General features: G+C 38.8%; 1 protein-coding gene across 3 annotated transcripts; it reads right to left on the bottom strand.

Moving 5' to 3' along the window:
• Window positions 1-8114: 8114 nt before the first annotated feature.
• Window positions 8115-18320, bottom strand: LOC146389828 (uncharacterized). Of its 3 annotated transcripts, none has more exons than XM_084913583.1 (7): window positions 17362-18320; window positions 17037-17282; window positions 16767-16889; window positions 16525-16614; window positions 14994-15092; window positions 9661-9747; window positions 8115-8398 (listed from the first exon to the last, which is right to left on the bottom strand). In XM_084913583.1, exons 1-7 carry the CDS (start codon window positions 17441-17443, stop codon window positions 8355-8357), a joined length of 771 nt encoding a protein of 256 aa, XP_084769709.1. In that variant the 5' UTR covers window positions 17444-18320; the 3' UTR covers window positions 8115-8354. The 3 variants fall into 3 exon arrangements, with proteins under 3 accessions (XP_084769709.1, XP_084769705.1, XP_084769701.1); XM_084913579.1 differs by having other exon boundaries at window positions 16525-16611; window positions 16767-16958; XM_084913575.1 differs by having other exon boundaries at window positions 16767-16958; window positions 17362-17671.
• Window positions 18321-20069: the final 1749 nt, after the last annotated feature.

A 20069-nucleotide genomic window follows, 5' to 3' on the forward strand; every position in this document is an offset into this window, starting at 1 on the left:
TCTTTCATGTCTGAGTTTGTTTAGTAGAATAAAGTTCACATTCATTATGATTATACCCCAGACAGCAGTATTTCTTTATTTTACCATTTACATCCATGGCGATAACTATTAAACTTTAAATAAAGAAATAAAGATATATAACTGACAAATTCTCATTCCAAGACATAACATACCAAATCTACAAATCGTCTGTATGCTTTGCCTTTGGAGGTATGAGAGCCGTTTGGAATGAATCTAAACATTTAGGGCTGGAATAGATGGCTTTAGTGTGTGTCCTCAACATGTTATGTTATGTGTTGGGAATGAGAATGCTCAGAGATAACACCTAAATACTTCTATGGTTACATACAAAAATTCAGTGTGTAGGCTACTACAAACATTCGGTCAGTAATGAACAATGATCAGTCCATCCATAGTTCCCACATGCACTGCATTTAACCCCTTTCTAGGTAGGCCATTTAAATCCAGGTGACTTCTAATTCAGTCATGCTTAATGCTGGATGGAGCTCACTTTACTGATTATTTACCTCTCTGTAAATGCCGACATTGCAGCGAATATCTGTTTAGGTATTTAATTTAACTATTTTCCATATTGGATCATTTCATCAGATCAAGAAGAAACTGGAGAAGATGACATCATCACTCATGTCATGTACAACATCAAAACATCCAATCATCAACAACAACCAGTCAGACAAAGAGGAGGTCATTTTGTGTTTTCTTTTTTTTTGGGGGGGGGGGTTCACACATTTTCACTCTGTTCGTAGTAAAGATGTTGGTCAGTGTACTTGTTGTTTTGTTGGATTACTGCATTGGAAATGTGGTTGTCTGAGGGGACGGATTCACTCTTGAAACACTGGAGGAAGAATTGCAGTTTTTGTCAGTTCATTTTTCAGCTCTGGAAGTTTCTGTTTGGTTTGTTTGATATTTTTATTAATTTTTTTTAATTTAACCTTTATTTAATCAGGAAGGTCCCTTTGAGATTAAAAACCTCTTTTTCAAGGAAGACCTGGCCAAGATAGGCAGCGGTTGTCTCACAGTTACAGAATTTACTTAATTAAACACAGTCAGTTTCTGTCAGTGCGCCCCAGGGTGGCTGTGGCTACAATGTAGCTTGCCATCACCAGTGTGTGAATGTGTGTGTGAATGGGTGGATGACTGGTTGTGTAAAGCGCTTTGGGGTCCTTAGGGACTAGTAAAGCGCTATACAAATACAGACCATTTACCATTTACCACAGACAGCAACAACACACATGCAGAAATAAATGAGAAAAATAAAGTAAGTAAAATTCAATAAAGTTCAACAACACTCAATAAAATTCAAATAAAAATAAAAAAAATCAGTTAAAATGACAATCAATCTAATTGAAACAATTGCATGTTATGAAATTGGCCTCAAGGATTCTTAGTTTAGATTTAAAAGCACTTAATAAAATGAATTCAGTCATTTTCCATTCGCTCTGCAGTTTGTTCCACACTGAGCGTGCTAAATGGACAAAAGCTCTTTTACCAAATTCAGTTCGGGTAAATGGAACAGAAAGTAACAAGTAACCATTCGGACGAAGAGAATCCGACCAGCATGTTTCATTGCAAGCAGGGAACATATATAAGAAGGTATCAACCCAAGTATCGCCTTATATATAAAACTTTATAAATGAGAGTTCTTCTGACTTTCCAAAGCAGGCCGTCCTACCTGAGAGTATAACTCACAGTGGTGAGTCTGAGATTTACTGTTAATGATGAACCTCAGTGAAGCACGATACACAGTATCAACCAAAGACATTGAGCAGAAGCATTCATATATAGAGTATCTCCATAATCCAGCACAGGCAAACATGCTGCAGCAACAAGCCGCTTCTTTGTACTAAAAGATAAAGTTTTATAGCACAGAACTTCACCATTATGTAGGACAGGTGTTGCCAGTTTGGCTGCTGAATGGTTAAATTAGCTTCTAAGGTCTTAACAGTGGGAACATTAATGCAACATAAGAGTGATGGTATTTAAAAAAATATCACATTGAGATCAGGAGTGCTCAGGGTGGTATGGCCGTAAGCATAGAAGGTGGAGTAGTTCAGGTGGAAGCGCAGGTCACCTACTAAGGTTGGTGGTTTGATCCAGTCTGAATGCCAACTATCCTTGCAGAAGATACTAACCCCATGTTGATCTCAGACATATCTATTGGAGTATGCATGTTGAGCACGTTCTTCCAGTATTGTTCACTGTTTTCCTTCCTTCCTTCTTCCAAAAGTTGATTCTGTTCATCTGGACGTAGCATTTTCAATGGAAGAAACGTTTCGTTCTTCAGTCTCAGCTGATTGCAGATTTCCCCAATCTTATAAACAGCACATTTGCATAATGACTGAAACCAGCCCACTGAAGGAACAATGGGCTGGGAGGTTAGTTCCTTGATCATTAATATGCAAAAGTTTAATGACCAATGGCCATGAGTACCAGTCACAGAGAATGGGGAATGGCTGCAATCTCAGCATTCTAAGATGGTGAAAGATGTACCCTTAGGCCCCCTCCTCAATTCAGAGAACATGCAACATAGGAGTGATGGTATTTAAAAAATATCACATCGAGATCACAGTTTTTAGGCTCCGCGTTAGCTCAGACACATGTCCACCTCACAATCTGGCTCAAACACAGTCAGGTGTGCTGTGACTTTTAGCTGCATTGTAACTGAGCAATAAATCCAGAAGTACCTCAGATGAGATCCAGGTGTGTCTGCTTTTTGGTATTGTTAAACAAACACGTTGTGATCGGGATTAGCAAGATATTTGTCATCACTGTGAGACGTCTAAAGAGGCAGACTGAACAGACAAGTATTTAGTTAAATGAATCATTTAACTTTTTATAAGTTCTGTATTTTCTGTCTGTACCCAGATTTGTTCATGTGTGGAAGTTGTTATATCTCCTCAGAAAGTTCTGTATGTAAAAGCGGAGCAGCAACGTCCTGTTGTTGACTACAGTTAACTGTAGTCTGAAGATGATGAGACTTCTAACCACAGTTTCTCCTGGTTGGGCCGGAAAAGTGTTTGTGCTGTGAGAACATGTTTGCTTTGTTGTCTGTGGTGAAGTGCTTCAATCTGCAATGGAGGAAGATGGCAGCTTTGTGGTCCTCACCCTTTTTCACAGTCACTCCTCCCAGTTCTTTGAGGTCACCCTGTGTTTGACTGCAGAGGCACTTAAAAAAAGAAAAGTTTCTGTGGTTTATAAAAGACATCACTTACTCTATTCATAATGGTGTGGAAAAAACAACAACAAAAGATAACAACATTGTTTTGTAGTGTAGCCCAGAGTGTTAGACACACAGACATCAACATGAAAACACACAGCATGGGCAAAAATGCCACGCTCACTTTGATAACCTAAATGACAGAGCATGTATATTTTTTATATCATACCAAAGTAGTTTTTAAACTATTGTACTGATGATGGGAGGGTTGGACAACTAAACTCAAAGATTCTCGGTGTATTCAAGGTCTTTAGGTTTTTGTATTTAAGGTCTTTCTAGAGGCGGTCAATCCATGAGCAAAAATGATCTCTCATCCTCTTTCCACCATTAGTTTTGACAGTGAATCCTGATTCCTCATTATTTTGACCACATAACTTTGCTCAACATCAGCCTGACCAACCAAAGCAACCCCAAACCTCACACAGTAGACAGGAAACACGATGGGGTCACGTCATCAGCCTCTCTTCTTATCTGATGCGCCCATCATACAGGAAAATCTGGGCTTATCAGATCACATGACCTTTTTCCATTGGTCCACGGTCCAATCTTCAAGCTCCTTAACAAACTAAAGCTTTCTCTTTTTTTGATTAGCATCTCCAACCAATGGTTTTCACCGCTGTTTAGTCCCAATCATTGAGTCCTCTTTGCACTGTGCATGTGGAAATTATTTCTGTTTTATTATTACAAATAACTGAGTCCTCCTGCAAATGTTTTTATGATCTGATTTTTTTTTTTTTTTTTTTTAAATTATGAAATCAAGCGCATTTAGGGATGCAGGCCCAACAGTCTACCTGAGTATTGTTGCTGACCATGTCCATCCCTTTATAACCACAGTGGACCCATCTACTAATGGCTCATGTGCACCACTGCTCACTGTTACCCTCTGTAGTCAGAGGGTAACAGTGAGCACCCTGTTTTTGTTTTGTGGTTGTGGGTTTCACCAAGAGTCAGTTCGACTGTGGCTAACCGATACATGCTTCTCTTTAGTAGAACATAAAGAAACACAACCACGGGCTAAAAAACAGCAGGGACATCATTCAGTAGCTGCAAACTAAAAAGAAGAGCTGCAGTGTAGGATGTGTTTGTGTTTGAGACTGAAGAGCTTTTATTCTTATTTTCCTTAGTCACTCAAAAAATTATCAATAATATCAATAGAATCATTCCAGCTTTTGATCAGCACCATGGACAACAACTAAGGTTAAAGGTCAGGGGAACAGCCACATGTATCTAATCTAATACTCATAGCATTTTCTTCAGCCAGGCTAGCATAAGACCATAGAGATTCAACCATGCTAAAGTAACATAAAGACAGCTGTTTTTAAGCATGGGACAAAGAAAGTAGCCCGTTAACCACAGGTCCTCACAGACGGACCGGATGGGTACCACCTTACCAAAAAGGTTCACTCATTTATAGTAATAGTCATTCAACAAATGTTTTCCAGTGGACCAACATCTAGATATATTACACATATATTACAGTATAACTACAAATATTCAACATATAAGTGGTAACAGTGTTTCAGACCTTTACAAAAACACAAACTACTCACCTATAAGAGCTTCATCCTTTAGGCGTTGACCTTTGGCAACACTGCTCAAACGCTCTCATCTCTCCTTCCTCTTCCTCTCCTGAGCAACATTTCTTTTCATTGCTTCCTCAACATAATTTAAAATGCTGCTACTACTAACAGGAAGCAAAGGTAGGAAGTACAAGTAATGTATTTCCTTGTAAGCTGTGCGTTTTTAAAAAAATGTTTTATGAACTATAAATGAACATGTGACTCATGCCAGACACCCTTCGGGGCCACATCACCTGAACCGTTTCAGAGCTGCTCCTGTTAAACCTCTCAGTGAAACTAGGAATGCACATGAATCATATTTAAAGTCTGCTGCCATCTACTGGTTAAACTTGGTGTTACAGCAGAGCAGCTTTAACAATGGCAACAATTTAACCTTTTAATGTCCACCACGTCCCCATTTAAAGGCAGGAATAGGGTTTGGTTGCATTTTTACATGCTACCTGCTAAATGTCCCATTTCAAATCAGCAATAAAAATTCCATCTCCACTTTATTTTGCATTTTAAACAGATAAAATTCCACATACAGGGTTGCTCCACCTCCACCAACTGTAGTGATTTTGTATTTCATATAATCTCAGCATGAAGTATGAAATAGTTGCCAGGAAAAATAACAAGATGAATAGCATCGGTCTCAGCACAGAACCCTGTGGAACTCTATAACTACATATGAAGAAAAAAAGGTGCCCCACCCCCCTCAGTATAATGTTTGAATCCACTTTCAGCTAAAAAAAAAAAAAAAAAAAAAAGACTAAAATGTACACTGAGCTGTAAAATTGTTGTCATCTCCATAACCTGCTTAATTAATCCAAATGAGCTTTTCTGGTTTATGAACGTGCAAATCTTCCTCTTTCCTTTGTTGCTTTTTTATTGTTCTTCTGCCACACATTTCCCTCCTCATCTTCTCATCTGCATCCTGCTTTGTGCATGTTGCGGCCATTTTTACACTGAAACGTCACAAGGTCAGGGAAGCAGGAGGCACTGAAGGTGCTGCAGCACCCCCTGATGGATGATTGAAGAGTTGTGTGTTCACAGTTACTGATTAAAACACAAGGAAGTTTCAATAATTTAGTTTGTTTGTTTTTGGATTTTAATGATGTTTTGATACCAGTAAATATTCTAGTACTTTTTACCACATTTGTGGAAAACAACACAACAGCACAAAATAATGGTTGCTGTCTTTGTGTGCTTTTTACCCAGGTTAAATCTTCTATTCATAATTATTTTTAATGGATGCAGCTTGGTCACCAGAATTAGTTGATAACTTCATCACTTCATTATCTCGTTCAAAAATGGTCAATTCCGTCTATAAGGAAAAAAAACAACATGAAAGTTACCATCATGCAAATATTAAGCTGATATCACATCGATGCCGTCCTTCTTTTATATACAATCTATAATTTACCTCATGTTTTGTATGTCTAGCAGCTTTGTTAGCTTCCTACTGTCTCGCTGGAAACTGACATGTTTTTATCATCATGGGCTGCTCTCATTTTTACTAAGAGACAAACACTTTTACTGCTTTTATAGTTACGCGAGTGCACATGAGTGCTGCTGATTGGCTGAGGAATATAGTAGCCATGGTAAACCAATCACATGACCAATTTAAGATGACATAGCAACAAGATGCTACATCAACCCAAGACAACCCTGAGTCTCCAATTTTGTGTTAAAAGTGTTGACTTCAAACTACACACCAAGTTTTAGATTGTGTTGATAGGCCATTGATAGGCCAAACCAGCACGCGAGCAATGCAGTTTTACTTTAATACAGTATGTCAAATTCAGACATGTGAGGTTGTGCTGAAAAGAATGACACCTAAACAAGGCAAGGCAAGTTTTTAAAGGGGTAATGTAGCGGTAATATCAAAAGCCAATTATACCCTGGACATCCGAGGGTTAAACAAACGCAATAGTTACTTTTCTTAGTAATTAGTTGCTTTAAGAATATTTTAACTCAATGACTAACTCAGTTAGTTACTTTTTTGAAGAAGTAACTATTAACTAATTAATTACAGGGTTTTGTGCTCCAGCCAATATGCTTTATGTTATACACACTTCCTTTAGGCATTGAAAACCTATTTTCGTTGCAATGGAGATACCCAGTTATCTTTATCGATGAAGCCAGACGATGCTAATCAATTAGTTACAAGGATGTCTTAAAGACCTGGATGTGTACATATCTGTGATCCTTTTCATATCTTTAGATTTAGATCTATTTACATTGTACAGTCAGATGGTGAAAAAATGTGCAGATTCTACTCTATTATAAAGAATGATGTGCAGCAGGCTGATCAGGGACAGACGGGCTTTATTCCAGCAACTCCCAGTTATTCCAAGACCAGGTGAGATAAACAGTAAAATCTCACCTGTTAGTGACTCTAACCTCCTGATTAGATTAGATTAGATAAACCTTTACTAGTCCCACACGTGGGAAATTTGCTATCCACACACTGGTGATCCTTTTACTGTCATTGATTTTTTTCTATCTATGTGTTGTACCTAATTTGAAAGTATAAGATAACTGATTTAAAATGTGACATCTTCTAGTAGAGGTTCAAGTGCTGTCATTTTTAAAGCAACCGCTCTGTTGTAACACCAGGTTTAACCAGTAGAGGGCAGCAGACTTTAAATCTGCGTTTGCTTTTCAGCTTTACTGAGAGGTAACTGTTTGAGCTCTGTGCTGGTTCAGGAGCCAGTCAGAGTCACGTGGTCATAAGTGTGTATTTTATTAGACACCAAAATGTTTCAGTTTCATGTTTTATCCTAAAATACTGAGTGTGACAATAATAATAAATAAATAAAACTGTAATAACTGTAAAATGCCGACTATAATGAAAACTAACTATTCAGGTTTGTTATATTGTTGACCCCAAACCATGTTCATGTTTGAGAGAAAACTGAGAGAAACTGCTGCCAGAAACCATATTGATTTAAATCTAAAAGTGTTTCCATGCCAGCTGCTGTGCAGGTGGTTTCTGGATGCCTACAGCAGTAAACCTCTTCCTCCATCAAGCATGCTGACGCTGCTCTGTGCAGTTTGCAGTGCCTGCTGCTTTGAGTCTGTGGCTGTGGTTTAATATACATCTTTTTGTTTTGTTTTCTGCACTGAAGCCAGGCATGTATTGGTAAGCCACAACAAAAGTGGAGCAAATCAAGTTTTCCATCTCCCCCCATGTTTGAAACCCACAGAACCACACGAGGAGCATGAGAGAGCAAAATGTAATCAATGCCACAGAGATACCCCCGACCCCATGCTGCGTGGGAACAGGAGCAGGACAAATGTAAACAAATACCACAAAACATCTGGAAGTTTTTAATGTTACATACAAATATCCCTATTTTACATTATTTATATAAATATTTCACATTGCTGATTTTGCATCAAAATGCAAATTATGAATCACGGGTCCAACAACAGGAGATTAAGACATAAAATATATTTAATAAAATCTGTAACATGTGGATGTCCTCTGGTCTGAGGTGCTGGGGGAACCAGTTAGAGACCAGCAGCTGGACGTCAGTGGTTGGACTGGTGGACTACTTCAGTGAAGAGTAGACGACGTCTGACTCTGGTTTAAAGTCTGAACACAAGCAGTTGAAACAACAGGAAACATGATTAATGATCAGTAATGAGCTCATCAGCTTCAATGAATGACATTTAAATTTAAACTGACAGATTTTATCAGACAGGACGAGCAGCGACGCTTAAAAACAGGAAATAGCTCCAGAGTCTGCCGCCTGTTTGCAACTCAGCAAGATTTTCAGAGGAAACAGTGTAATCCTCACATGAAACACAGAAATAGTTTCCACACCATCATCTGAGGCATCGCTGTTTTTTTTTTTTTTTTTACTGTTTTACCCTGCTTTAACTTTTTTACTGACTGAAACAAACTTTAAGCGTCAAATGATCAACGTCCCTATTTAGTCTTACTGTGGTGACAAAATTAGCGGTTTGACACTAAAAGCTGAGGCTACATGTTGTCTACAATGTACCAGGATGGTCCACTAGTAACTAGGTGTGTTGTTGATTTATGTTTTTCATGAAATATCCTGCAAAACATACTTAAGTATCCATATATACTCTATGCTGCACTGTAAACAGCAGGCTGTGGTGTTCATGTAAGTTGCAGCAAAGGCTGTAGGCATCGATCTAAATTCAAGGTGATGATGTTCACTCAGTAAATTCTACCTTTGAAATTAACTGTCTATTATCAGGGGTTTAAAATTTATGAAAGCTCATGAAACATCTGCTTTTACGTGTTTAAATCAGCTGGCTCAGTTCACAACGATCAGTGAATATCAGTCACAGCCTGTACCCACAGTAAAGTCTACCACATGATACATTACTATGTGATTCACTTTTAAGTAACTCTTTTCCCCACGCTGCACCACTACAGCCAATCTTAAGGTTTCCCCACCTGCCAAATCACAAATTAACCCCTGCCTTTCACTAAAATGTGACTACTGAGATATTTCCTTGTTGTGTGGGTTGATTTTGGCTGTTTATTTTGTCCGTTTTCTTAAATTTGGCTCAAATTGGTGCAGCACTTGAAATTGAAACTCGTTCTCAAAAAAGAAAAATCCTTCTTTATCTTACATTGGGCCTTGAGCTGATTGGTTCGTCTTCTGTCTAAAAACACCCTGGTTTAGTCATTTGAAAACTTGTTATCAGTGTAGTATGCTTATGCATCACACTAAGAGGAGGAGGAAGTTGTTTGGTTCCTGCGTCTTTCAAGATGCGAAGGTTGATATCCTGAGCTTGAGTGAGAACATGGTTAGCTTAGCTTAGCATGACACGGCTAGCTTTGCTCTGTTTAAAGTGAGAGATAAAGAGCAGCTGTACCTCTGGTTCTCTTTGGGCTGATGGCTACTTGTTCATAACTGAGGTCTTTAGTTTTCACTGAGGAGTAGACCGCCATGCTGTCGCTCTCTGTAAAATAAAACACATTTAAATTACTGCAGGTACAACAACTGCAACACCACAGCTACTACAAAACACTTTATTTGTTATGTGAAGAATACAAGTGATACAAGTGATGAGTATTTTTTAAACTCCAAAGGGGTTTTCACATCTTTTCTCCTCTTCACACCTCTGCTGTAAGCCAATGAGTGACTGGATAGAAGCGTGAGGTGTTTATGTGAGAAACAAAGGTGACATCCACAAAACCGCCGTGCTCTTTTACTGCAAACTGCCACACTTTCCCCACAGCGCATGAAGCAAACATCTTATTGCAACACTCTGCTGTTAGCCAACCGAAAGCAGACTGCACTGCAGCTGGCCTCAGGCTACAGGAGGAAGTTTCTGCTGTGGTTTGACATGCAAATTAAAAAAAAGATAAGTTAATGAATCGTATTAAAGGACTGCTTGAGAAGCTCCTAGGCACTACTTCAGATACAAATCACAGTTTCCATGCTGCCCACACTTTAACTGTTACTTGAATCATCCATGAAATTAACAAAAAGCCACATTAAAACGTCAAACACTTGTTGATTCCAACTTCTCTCTTTTTTTCCACCCTGACAGATGGGCGGAGGTGTGAGACGTAATAACAGGAACCACCTCTAAAGTCTGCTGCCTGTCTGCATCGCAAGAGTCAGCAAGATTTTCTAAAGACACTACGTCCTTCCTCACAAGAAACCATCCCGAAACCATTTTTTTTGTTTCTTTTTTTAACTTTATCTGTCTTCTGTTTTTATGATGGGAATAACTCGTGTCTCAGACAGAAAACGACCCGGCTTACGTATTTGTTTTACACATTTAACTACTTCATACAAGGCATCTTGTAGGAGGTAATTTTTGTTCCTACCTAGTGGTTACAGAGGGACTGTTTTATGGAGTGTAACGTATCCTGTGTGCCATGTGTGTCGAGGAGACGATAGAGTCAAAGGTTGAGTGCACACCGCCCTGCCCTGTTGGTGTTTTTGTTTGTTTGTTTGTTTTAAATAAAAGATCATTTTAAGAGAAAGCCCACCACACACCCATAGCCCACAAAGACCAGAGAGCATGGTTACAATTGTACAATTGTGTTAACACTGAAAACTTTTGCTGTACCACAGGCCTGAATGGTCTAATAATAACTAGGACTCTACAGGTATGTTCAGATATTTGTTCTTTAGGCAGATGTTCAGTTGTTAGTTTGACTTCTTTGTCCAACTCTAATTTACCCAGTCAATGCACATACAGTACTTTTATCTATGCCTAAGCATTCTGGCATTCACACACTCAGTCACACTCCGATCGATGTTTCAGGGAGAAGTCATGGGTTGATCTGCTGACCTTCTGACTGGTATGACCCAACTCTACCACAGCCACAGACGTCCGATCCTACTGATACAGATTAAGTAATGGAATCACACAAAATGAGTTTTATATAAATGTGTTTTTTAGCTGATTCAGTCGGCCTCATCTCTGTAGTATTAAGCTGATGCCAACTTTATGACAACATTTACAGTCACATGACTGAGATCATTTAAAACAGCTGCTGGGTCTTTTGGGAAGTGATATCTGTATGGCTCTGGTGTAACAATAAAGGAGATGTTGTGGGGGGGTTTTTTAATGGAAGAACTTAAATAGAAAGAAAAATAGGACCTACGGTTGAACCTTGTGGTGCACCACAGACAGTGTGAGCTGTAGATAAAGAGAAGTAATCCATGGTGACCAAAAAAGTTTCTTCTTAAAAGGAAAGAAAAAAAATACCCCCAAAACTCACTGATGCCAGTCCATGTTTTACTTTGATTGATTGATGCACTTGAAGAATTACAGTTGCTTTTTCTCCCATTTCAGCTTTTAAATGAACATTATTTGTCAGCTTGAGTGGGGAAGTTTCTGTACTGTGTAGAGCTTTAATGTAGCTAAATGAAGCACAGCTGTCGTGTAATGCTTGTTGAATGGTAATGTTCACTGTGTCAGCATGAGAGCTACAGTTGAGTGTCCAGTAAGTGCACAGCTACCTGTGTTCAAACAACACCCCAGCAAACATGTTCTCTCCACTGAGGAGCGTAGAAGGCCAGCAGCAGCTTCTGGTTATTCTTCGTCAGGACATGGAGGAAGTGCTGGGCCTTCTTTACCAGGGTGTTTAAGGGAATTCAGCTTGAGGTTCATTTATGAGCACCACCAGGACATGTTCACTACCTCCTGTGTGCGGTTTTATCTTCATCATAGTTGACAGTGATGTTGGTTGGGTGAGTTGGTGTACAGTCATAGTTGTACAGGGTGTAGAGAAGGCAGTGCTGTGGGGATCTGTTGCTGAGTGACAGTTGGGGGTAGAGATGGTCCAGTTTGGTGGTGGGGATGTCTGGGATTATGGTGTTGACCAACAAGAGAAAAGTTTGTTGGTCATTTATCCTCAAAGACAATCTATAACTCATATGCTGCTCACGTCTTTATTAAAAGGTTGCTTTCGGAGAAAGATGAGAAGTTTGATATCAGTTACAATTCTGACCAAAGCCCAAAAGTGAGTCATAATGTCACTCATAATAGTGACTGCAAGAGGAAGCAAATCTACTCTGTTCAAGGTTAAACATAACGAGGAGCTTTATCTCTGGACCTCGTTGATCCGACCTGCTTAGTTTTTTCCAAAACTGATTCCAGAACTGCTTTTGATATGTTTACTGGGAATAACTGTTAGGTCACGAAAAATATGTCAAAATTGTATTTGTAATGTTGCATCATGTAGAAAGTACATGTACTTCATACACTGCAGCAGCACCTCACACATCTTAACACCTCTCTGCTCTGAGCCAATGAATGACTGGATAGACCTGTGAGATGTTTTGTGTGAAAAAGAAAGGTGACATCCACCAAGCTGCTGCTTCTACAATGCTAAATGACACACTTCACCACAAGCTACATTCTCACAACATGAACACTATTACTATCCAAGCCAGAGCACATAGCAGATAGAAATCTCACCTGCTTCAGACTAACTGGTTTCAACCACAGGACGTTGCTTCTCTATCTTGTGGGCCTAATGTGGGCTGCTTTTGGCTTGTATCGCTCTATTACAGCATGACGGATGTTCTGTGGTAGAGAAGTGGCCCAAATGTTACTGCACACAAGGCATCTGGTCAATTCACAGGGCGCCCGTGGCTGAGCTGAGGCAGACGCTGAGAGCCACATGTCGCTCAAAGAAAATGGCAGATGTGCCATATTTGTGCTAAAATCACATCAGAAAGCAGAACTATTGAGCTGGATGACCTGTCTGTTCATCATCACAACAACATGCTTACACACACCATCCCGCAGCAACAAGTGTGGATTAATCTGCTGCTAAAGAAAATCGACAACAAGTGCAGCGTTTCCTGTTTCTTTGAGTGAAGCAACACAGAGGAAGTTTGTAGGTTAGATTTTTAGTGTTTTAACATTTTATGTATTCGGTTGGAACCAATGAGCCACCACAGACAGTCATGCTGTCAGGAAGTGTTGAAAGAACCAATAATACATTGTTATCTTTGGCCTTTCTCTAAGGTTATTGTTAACAGGAATGAATAAAAAGCATTAATAAAAAACTCTTTGTCTAGGAGCGAGCACGGGCAGCTCTGCATCTTGTATCCAGATCCTACTCACAGCTTGTGGCTGAGTAGTAGTAGACAATTAGCTCAAATCGTAGCATCAACCCTGCTGACATCCTCAGATGTTACTACCTGCCCAATCTGATGTGCCTTTTTTGGGGTAATGACATGACCAGTGGCAGTTGTTTAGGATTGTTTGACAGCAAAATTACAACTTACAGCGACTGTTTGGGGCTGACGCCACAAGTTAAAGCGGCTGTTGTGAAGAGAGACTGCCACAGTGAGCTGAGCTTAATGCCAGATTTGTTTTAGTGTCATGAAGGTGAGTCTGTTGTCTGGTTATGTCAGATAATATTGACAGACAAGATTTTCCAGGGGAATAAAAGTTACATGTTTATTTTTTATTCTTTCTTCACACAAAATCCTCATTTAGTCTTACAGTGACAGGCCTTAACGTATGTGAACTGCAGGATATAACTGCTGCTGATTTATTCCTCCCTCATAAAGCTCCTGTAAATAATCGAGCCACTGTTTGGATTTACAGTCACATAACAAGTTTAAGTACAACCTCATTGTGTCCACAGGAATTTCTAAGGTAAGCAGCCAAACACTAATCAAATACACTTAATTAACTGATCATCAGCAAGTGTTTACTGCAGTTTCCCCAGCAGTCAACATCCCAGCAAATTGACCCCAAACTGCAAAACATCCAACAGCTACACCTCAGACTCTACAGGTTTTACATGCTAAATGTTAAAGTTCATTATGGTAAAATTAAAACAATTCAAATAAAAAAAGACTTCCCAGGGGAAAACGTCTTCTCTCTTTATGTTTTGTTTTGGGATTTTTCGCATCTGAACAAACCAAGAAATCAAAAATCAAGACTTCTGGAACTTTGTCCACAGATGAGACCAAAGTGTAAATGTTTGTCCATAATGCACAAGACAACATTTGAGGGAAAACCAAACACTGCACATCAACACTGACGCCACATACTGACTGTCAGCATGGTGGTGGAGGTGTGAGGATTTGGGCCTGTTCTGAAGCACAGGACCTGAGCAGCTTGCAGTAAATGAACCAACCAGTAACTTCTCTGTATTCCAAAGTGTTCTAGAGTTTAATGTGAACCCAAAAAACAAAGCTGCAACACTCCAGTTAGAGCCCAGACCTCAATCTGATTGGAACGCTTAGGAGAACGTTAGTGATCTTATTAAAAAAACAAAAACGATTTTCAATTTTTTTGTAGTTTATTGCACTTTTTTGCAATTTATGTAATTACTATGCACTTAATGCATACATATTATTAAAATCTGGGCTATAATGGTTGTATTGATGTATAGCAACTTGAAATGCTCCCAAAAAATGGCTCCACAGCATGTAAAAATATAATATAAGCTCTGGCGGACTTGGTTCTATGGTAGGTCTTAAAGGGTTAAAACCTCAAAGATCCAATTTAGCTCACTGTTTAAATGCAGCAGTATGTTGTTTGTTTCTTGTGTTCACGATGCTTGGTAATTACTAAATATGAGCCTGCTGCTAAGATGGTGAACATGTGAAATTCAAATTTTATGAACTATTAAAGTGTTAGCATTCATATGTTAGCATTTAGCTCAGTGATTGGATGTAGAAACGAACCCAGATGGAGAAAAAGAGGAGCAGCTCTACCTTTTGTCTTTGACTTTTTCTTCTTGTCTTTGATGACGATTTCTCCATAACTGATGTCTTCAATTCTCGTTTCTGAGTAGACTGTAGTAGAATCACTCTCTGCACAATAGAACACAAACTATTTAGATGATTTAGAATGTTTAAAATAGTTTAAGCAGAAGATAGAATCACTGAAGGTGACTGCTTCTGTGACAAATAAAATGTACTCAAGGAACTGAGTGACCACAGATCAGGTAAACGTGCCATGATATCACACAATTAACAAATGATTACCTTCATAAAAGGTAGATTCAGAGCCTAAACAAAGATACTGAGATTAATGGAATTTAAAATGTTATCACATAAATGTTTTTCATGTTTAAAGAAATGCATACAGAAGTTCTTCTCTGGTTTTAAACTAACAGCCCTGTGTTGAAACACCTGCAGCTGAAGTGTTTTCTTTATGTCACAAACGGGATGCTGAACAACTGTGGAGCTGTTAGCTTCAGCTAACCACAGACAACAGACCGTCCAGCATGCAAAGAACAATTCTCACTTAGTATGGTGTGAAACTTTACATACAGATATATTTAACTACGATGGTGTTGCATACTACCTATGAATTAACTACCTATGAAAAAGTCATTTAAATAATTGAATAATCTTTATCATTAAATGTGTAAAATATGAAGGTGAGCTATATGCCTAACATGCTTCATAATGTTCTCGCGATCTATCATGAACGCACAACGTTAGACTAACGCACAGTCTTAACCTCTTGAAAAGATGAAGCTCCTCATGATCCAGGGCTCAAAACGCACACTGTCACATGCTTCCAGTTTCTTATGTGCCCTCGATTTTACGTTCCTGAAATGTTAGCCCAAATCTAACCACTCTGGAGCCAATCAAATCTGATCAAAGCTGCTTAGACCCCTTTCCCTCCAGCAGGTCACGCTTCTACTAAACATGTGCCCAGTTATCTGCCCACATGCTGTCTGTGGATGTAGCTATATAAGCTAGCTAGCATTGGCATTGATAACTTTGCACTTCTCCTTCTCATTAAAACAGAGTCAAATTAGTCTAAATAAAACTAACGTGTTAGAAACATTTACTTTAAGGCTTGAAAATGCTGCAGACTTTCAGAAACTGGTGGATGATGTCATAGAGCCTTGTCCATCTTTGGTATACAGTCTATCGAATAAGCTACATGGACACAGGATGCCAAGAAAAATGATAAGTGCACTCACGTATATCTTTACAAAAGTAACAAGTCATTTGTTTCCTATTTCAGCTGATGCTTGTTTCTCAAACAATCTCCATGTTACTGAACTGTGTCATAGATTTCCGTATTCTCCTGTAGAGGATCATCTGTTACTGAAGGTCTTTACCTGAGGCGACTGTTCCTGTCACATGAAGTGAACTCTGCATGCTTTTCAAAGATTTGCTTTATATATTTGGAAATCCTGTAGTGGTATAAAACTGACACATCTCCCTTATCGTAAACACACAGCTTTCTGACACCATCTCACACCAAAATTTCCCCAAACATTACCTCTGCTGTGTTTCACAGGCTGCTGTCGACCATGTGATATTTTGACGTCACTGTATGTGACATCTTCTCCTGCAGCTTTGTCTTGATCTGCTGAAATGTAACAGTAATATAATTTATCATATGAATGCAAATGTTATTGCCACAGACAGATAAAATAAACACTGAAATCTAATCATAATAATGTTTAAATTGTTCAACAAATCAAACTCCACACATGAAAGATCAGGAAGTCTGAGACTCACCTTCAGGTTTTCTGTGATTATGTTTTCTCACCAGCAGAACCAGTAACACCAGTAGAACCACAACACAGACTGACCCAACAGAGATTAACACATGAAGAAGAACAGAAGAACCAGGGCGAGTAGCTGATGTAGGGATAGAGGTGGATGTAGATAAAGGTGTGGGAGTAGATGGAGATGTGGTTGTAGGTTTCCCTTAAACATACAACATGTAATCATTAGTTTATTGTGAATGTTGAAACCTGCAGAAACACAGACAGGTGAGTGTGTCACCTGTGACAGTGATCCAGCTGGATGGAGACTCTCCATGACCGCTGATGTCACACTTGTAGAGGCCTTCATCAGACCTGGAAACATGCTGGATGGTCATGTGACCTGTAGGCTGCTTCCTGACGAGGGAGCCATCTTTATAGAAAGCAGCTGGGAGGTTGGAGGGACCAGTCTTGTTTTTACAGAGCAGAGTGACGTCACCTCCCTCCATCACAGGGAGGACAGGACTCTGCAGGATCACTGATCCACCTCAACACAGAGACAAACTACAGCATTTCATCCATTTACACACAGCTTCATCAACACTAACTCCACACACTCAGCTTACCAGCGACTGTCAGGTTAACCATGTTACTGATGGGACCCTCTCTGGACTCACACCAGTAAACTCCACTGTCATGAGACATCATCAAAGTGATGTTACAGGAAGAATTAGCTGATTTTCCCCAATCTCTTCCACACTGAGTCCTCTGTCCTTTGCTTGTGTTTCTCCTCAGAGTCCATCCAGCAGAGCTGTCGTCCTCCTCACAGCTCAGAGTCACAGAGTCATATTCAAAGAACTGAGAGCTGCTGGGACTCACAGTCAGACGAGCTGTGAGGGTTAAAATGAAAAACTGATGATCTGTTAGACTTTACATTGTGAAACATGAACCCCATCAGGTCATATCAGTGAACATTTCTCAGGTTTAAACTGTGACAGAAGAAGGTTACTGACCTTGGTTTGTTGTGCAGCTCAGCAGTGAGATCAGAACTAAAGAGAAATGACACTCAGGTGGATTTGAGGTGAACATAAAGAACAACTTTGTAATATTTGATAATAATGAATTCTAAAATAAAACTGATCTCATCATTTCATATTTCATGCTCTAATGTAGTTACTGTTACACAAGGAATCACATACAGTTATGTTATAATAATACGTAACTGTATGTATTAGTAAATACAAAAGACTAGCACTAAACTAAGGTCCACGTAAGGTTCAACAGTCTGCTCTGTTCACACAAACACCAACATTTTATTTTATCTTTTCACTCATAAATTCATCAGTAACTCTGTGAAACTTCAGACCTGCAGTTGGTCCTCATGGTGTTTGAACTTGAATTCAGCCTGATTTGTTTTTCATGTCTTCTCCTCCATCATCAGTTATCAGGAGAGCAGACAGTCAAAGTACAAGAATTCAAACAAACACAGAGATTCTACTTACAGAGCAGACACAGCACAGATGTTTCCTTCATCGTCCTTCTCACTCATTTGAGCTTTTTTTCATTTCTGTCACTGACACCAAGTAAAGCCCGCCCTCTTCCTCTGAGCACGTATTCTTCCTCTATTTGAGAGTTATTGGTGGATTTCTAACTTTTTAATGATTCATGTGATAAATTTATTCCAGAATATGAACTTAGACACTCTGCAGTTCCTCTTTTGTTGCAAAACATTTAAAATTAAGTTGTTGTTTTTTTAAGTGTAACACACAGAAACACATAAAACCTTTTGTGCTTTCAGAAGTTAAGAAACCAGCAACATTGTCTTGACATCATTTGAGGTTAACTGAGATGATTGAATTGAATGAATTGACATTTGAATGCAGAGGATGAGTTTCTCTGTGATAATCAATAAAGCACATCCTGACATTTATGACTTAATTCACAAGAAATCAATTAAAAATATCATTTAAAACGTCGACTCTACTTCAGTCTGCTGTGAGTGTTGTAGCTTAATTAATGAAACAAACTACAACCATGTTCATTTAGTGGACGTCCCCCTGAGGCAGCATGGTGATGCTGTTGTCTCACTGGAAGAAGGTGCTGGGTTTGAATCCAGCCTCCATCTTTCTGTGTGGGGTCTGCATGGTTGTTTCTGGGCACTCTGATTCTCCCACAGTCCACAGTCAGGTAGTTAGATTAACCTGTGAGTCTAAATTGGTCGTAGATGTGAATGTTTGTGTGTCTGTGTTAGACAAGACTGATGAATGAACACCATCCTCCCACATGGTTTATATATGACCACTAGAGGGAGATGTCGGACTTTAAACACTAACATTGTTATTTTATTTTAATTTATTTAGGACAGTGCATGTTAATGAACATAAATGTAAAAAAAATACATGAATGTAAACATACCAGATTATAGCCAAGGGCTAATTTCCATCTTTTGTCCATAAAACATAAAATTCATAATAATAATTCAGAATTCATTCATAATAAAAACTCCATCATCAAACTCACACATACACACTATTCTATTCCCAAATAAAACATTTAAACTATACAACTTATACATGATCACACACTTGATTTGTCCATAACCAGTTTTTAACCTGTGCCTTAAACAAATTGCTTTAGTGGTGGTGGAGCAAGGGAGTGTAAGACTTTATATATTAAACACACTCTTTTCAGTTTCACTAAGTTATTGAAGTTCAGTAATTTGTGTTTTTTTTTTAACATATGAGAGTGGTGGTGGGAAGTCGGTTTTTTGTCAAGTAGTTTTAAACTTCTTTTATAAATGTTTTCAATGGTTTTAAGTGTTGTTGGACAAGCAAGTGACCCGGACGTCAAACAATAGTCCATATGAGAGATGATCATTGAGTAAAAATAAGTTTTTGCAACATTCATATTTAAATTATTACGTATATGATTAAAATTTCGATTATTAAATTTAAGTACCTGGGACACTTTATTTATGTGACTCTTGAAGGATAAGGTTGGGTCTACAATGACCCCAAGATATTTACATTGGTACAATGACAACAAAATCTTTCACGGTCATCAGATTTTGTGTATTAAACTCTTGGTTTAAATATATTTGACTTTTTAGTGCTGTTTGCTTTTTATTCTTTCTGTTTGACATGTTTTATAAGTGTAGAAAATGTGTGTCTGAGTCTGCAGAGGAGCACTGGGCCATCAACGCTCAAATATTGTACCAACATATTTTGTTGGTGGACACAGGCTGAAGCTGGTCAGGAACCAGTTATGTACCCTGGCCTCTATCAGACCATGAAGAGGTCAGCACACACAGAGAACTGACTACAATCGTTCCCAC

Source organism: Perissodus microlepis, chromosome 3 (genome assembly GCF_051167445.1).
Source record: "Perissodus microlepis isolate ML-2025 ecotype Zambia chromosome 3, ASM5116744v1, whole genome shotgun sequence".
In the NCBI taxonomy this organism is placed as follows: domain Eukaryota; kingdom Metazoa; phylum Chordata; class Actinopteri; order Cichliformes; family Cichlidae; genus Perissodus; species Perissodus microlepis.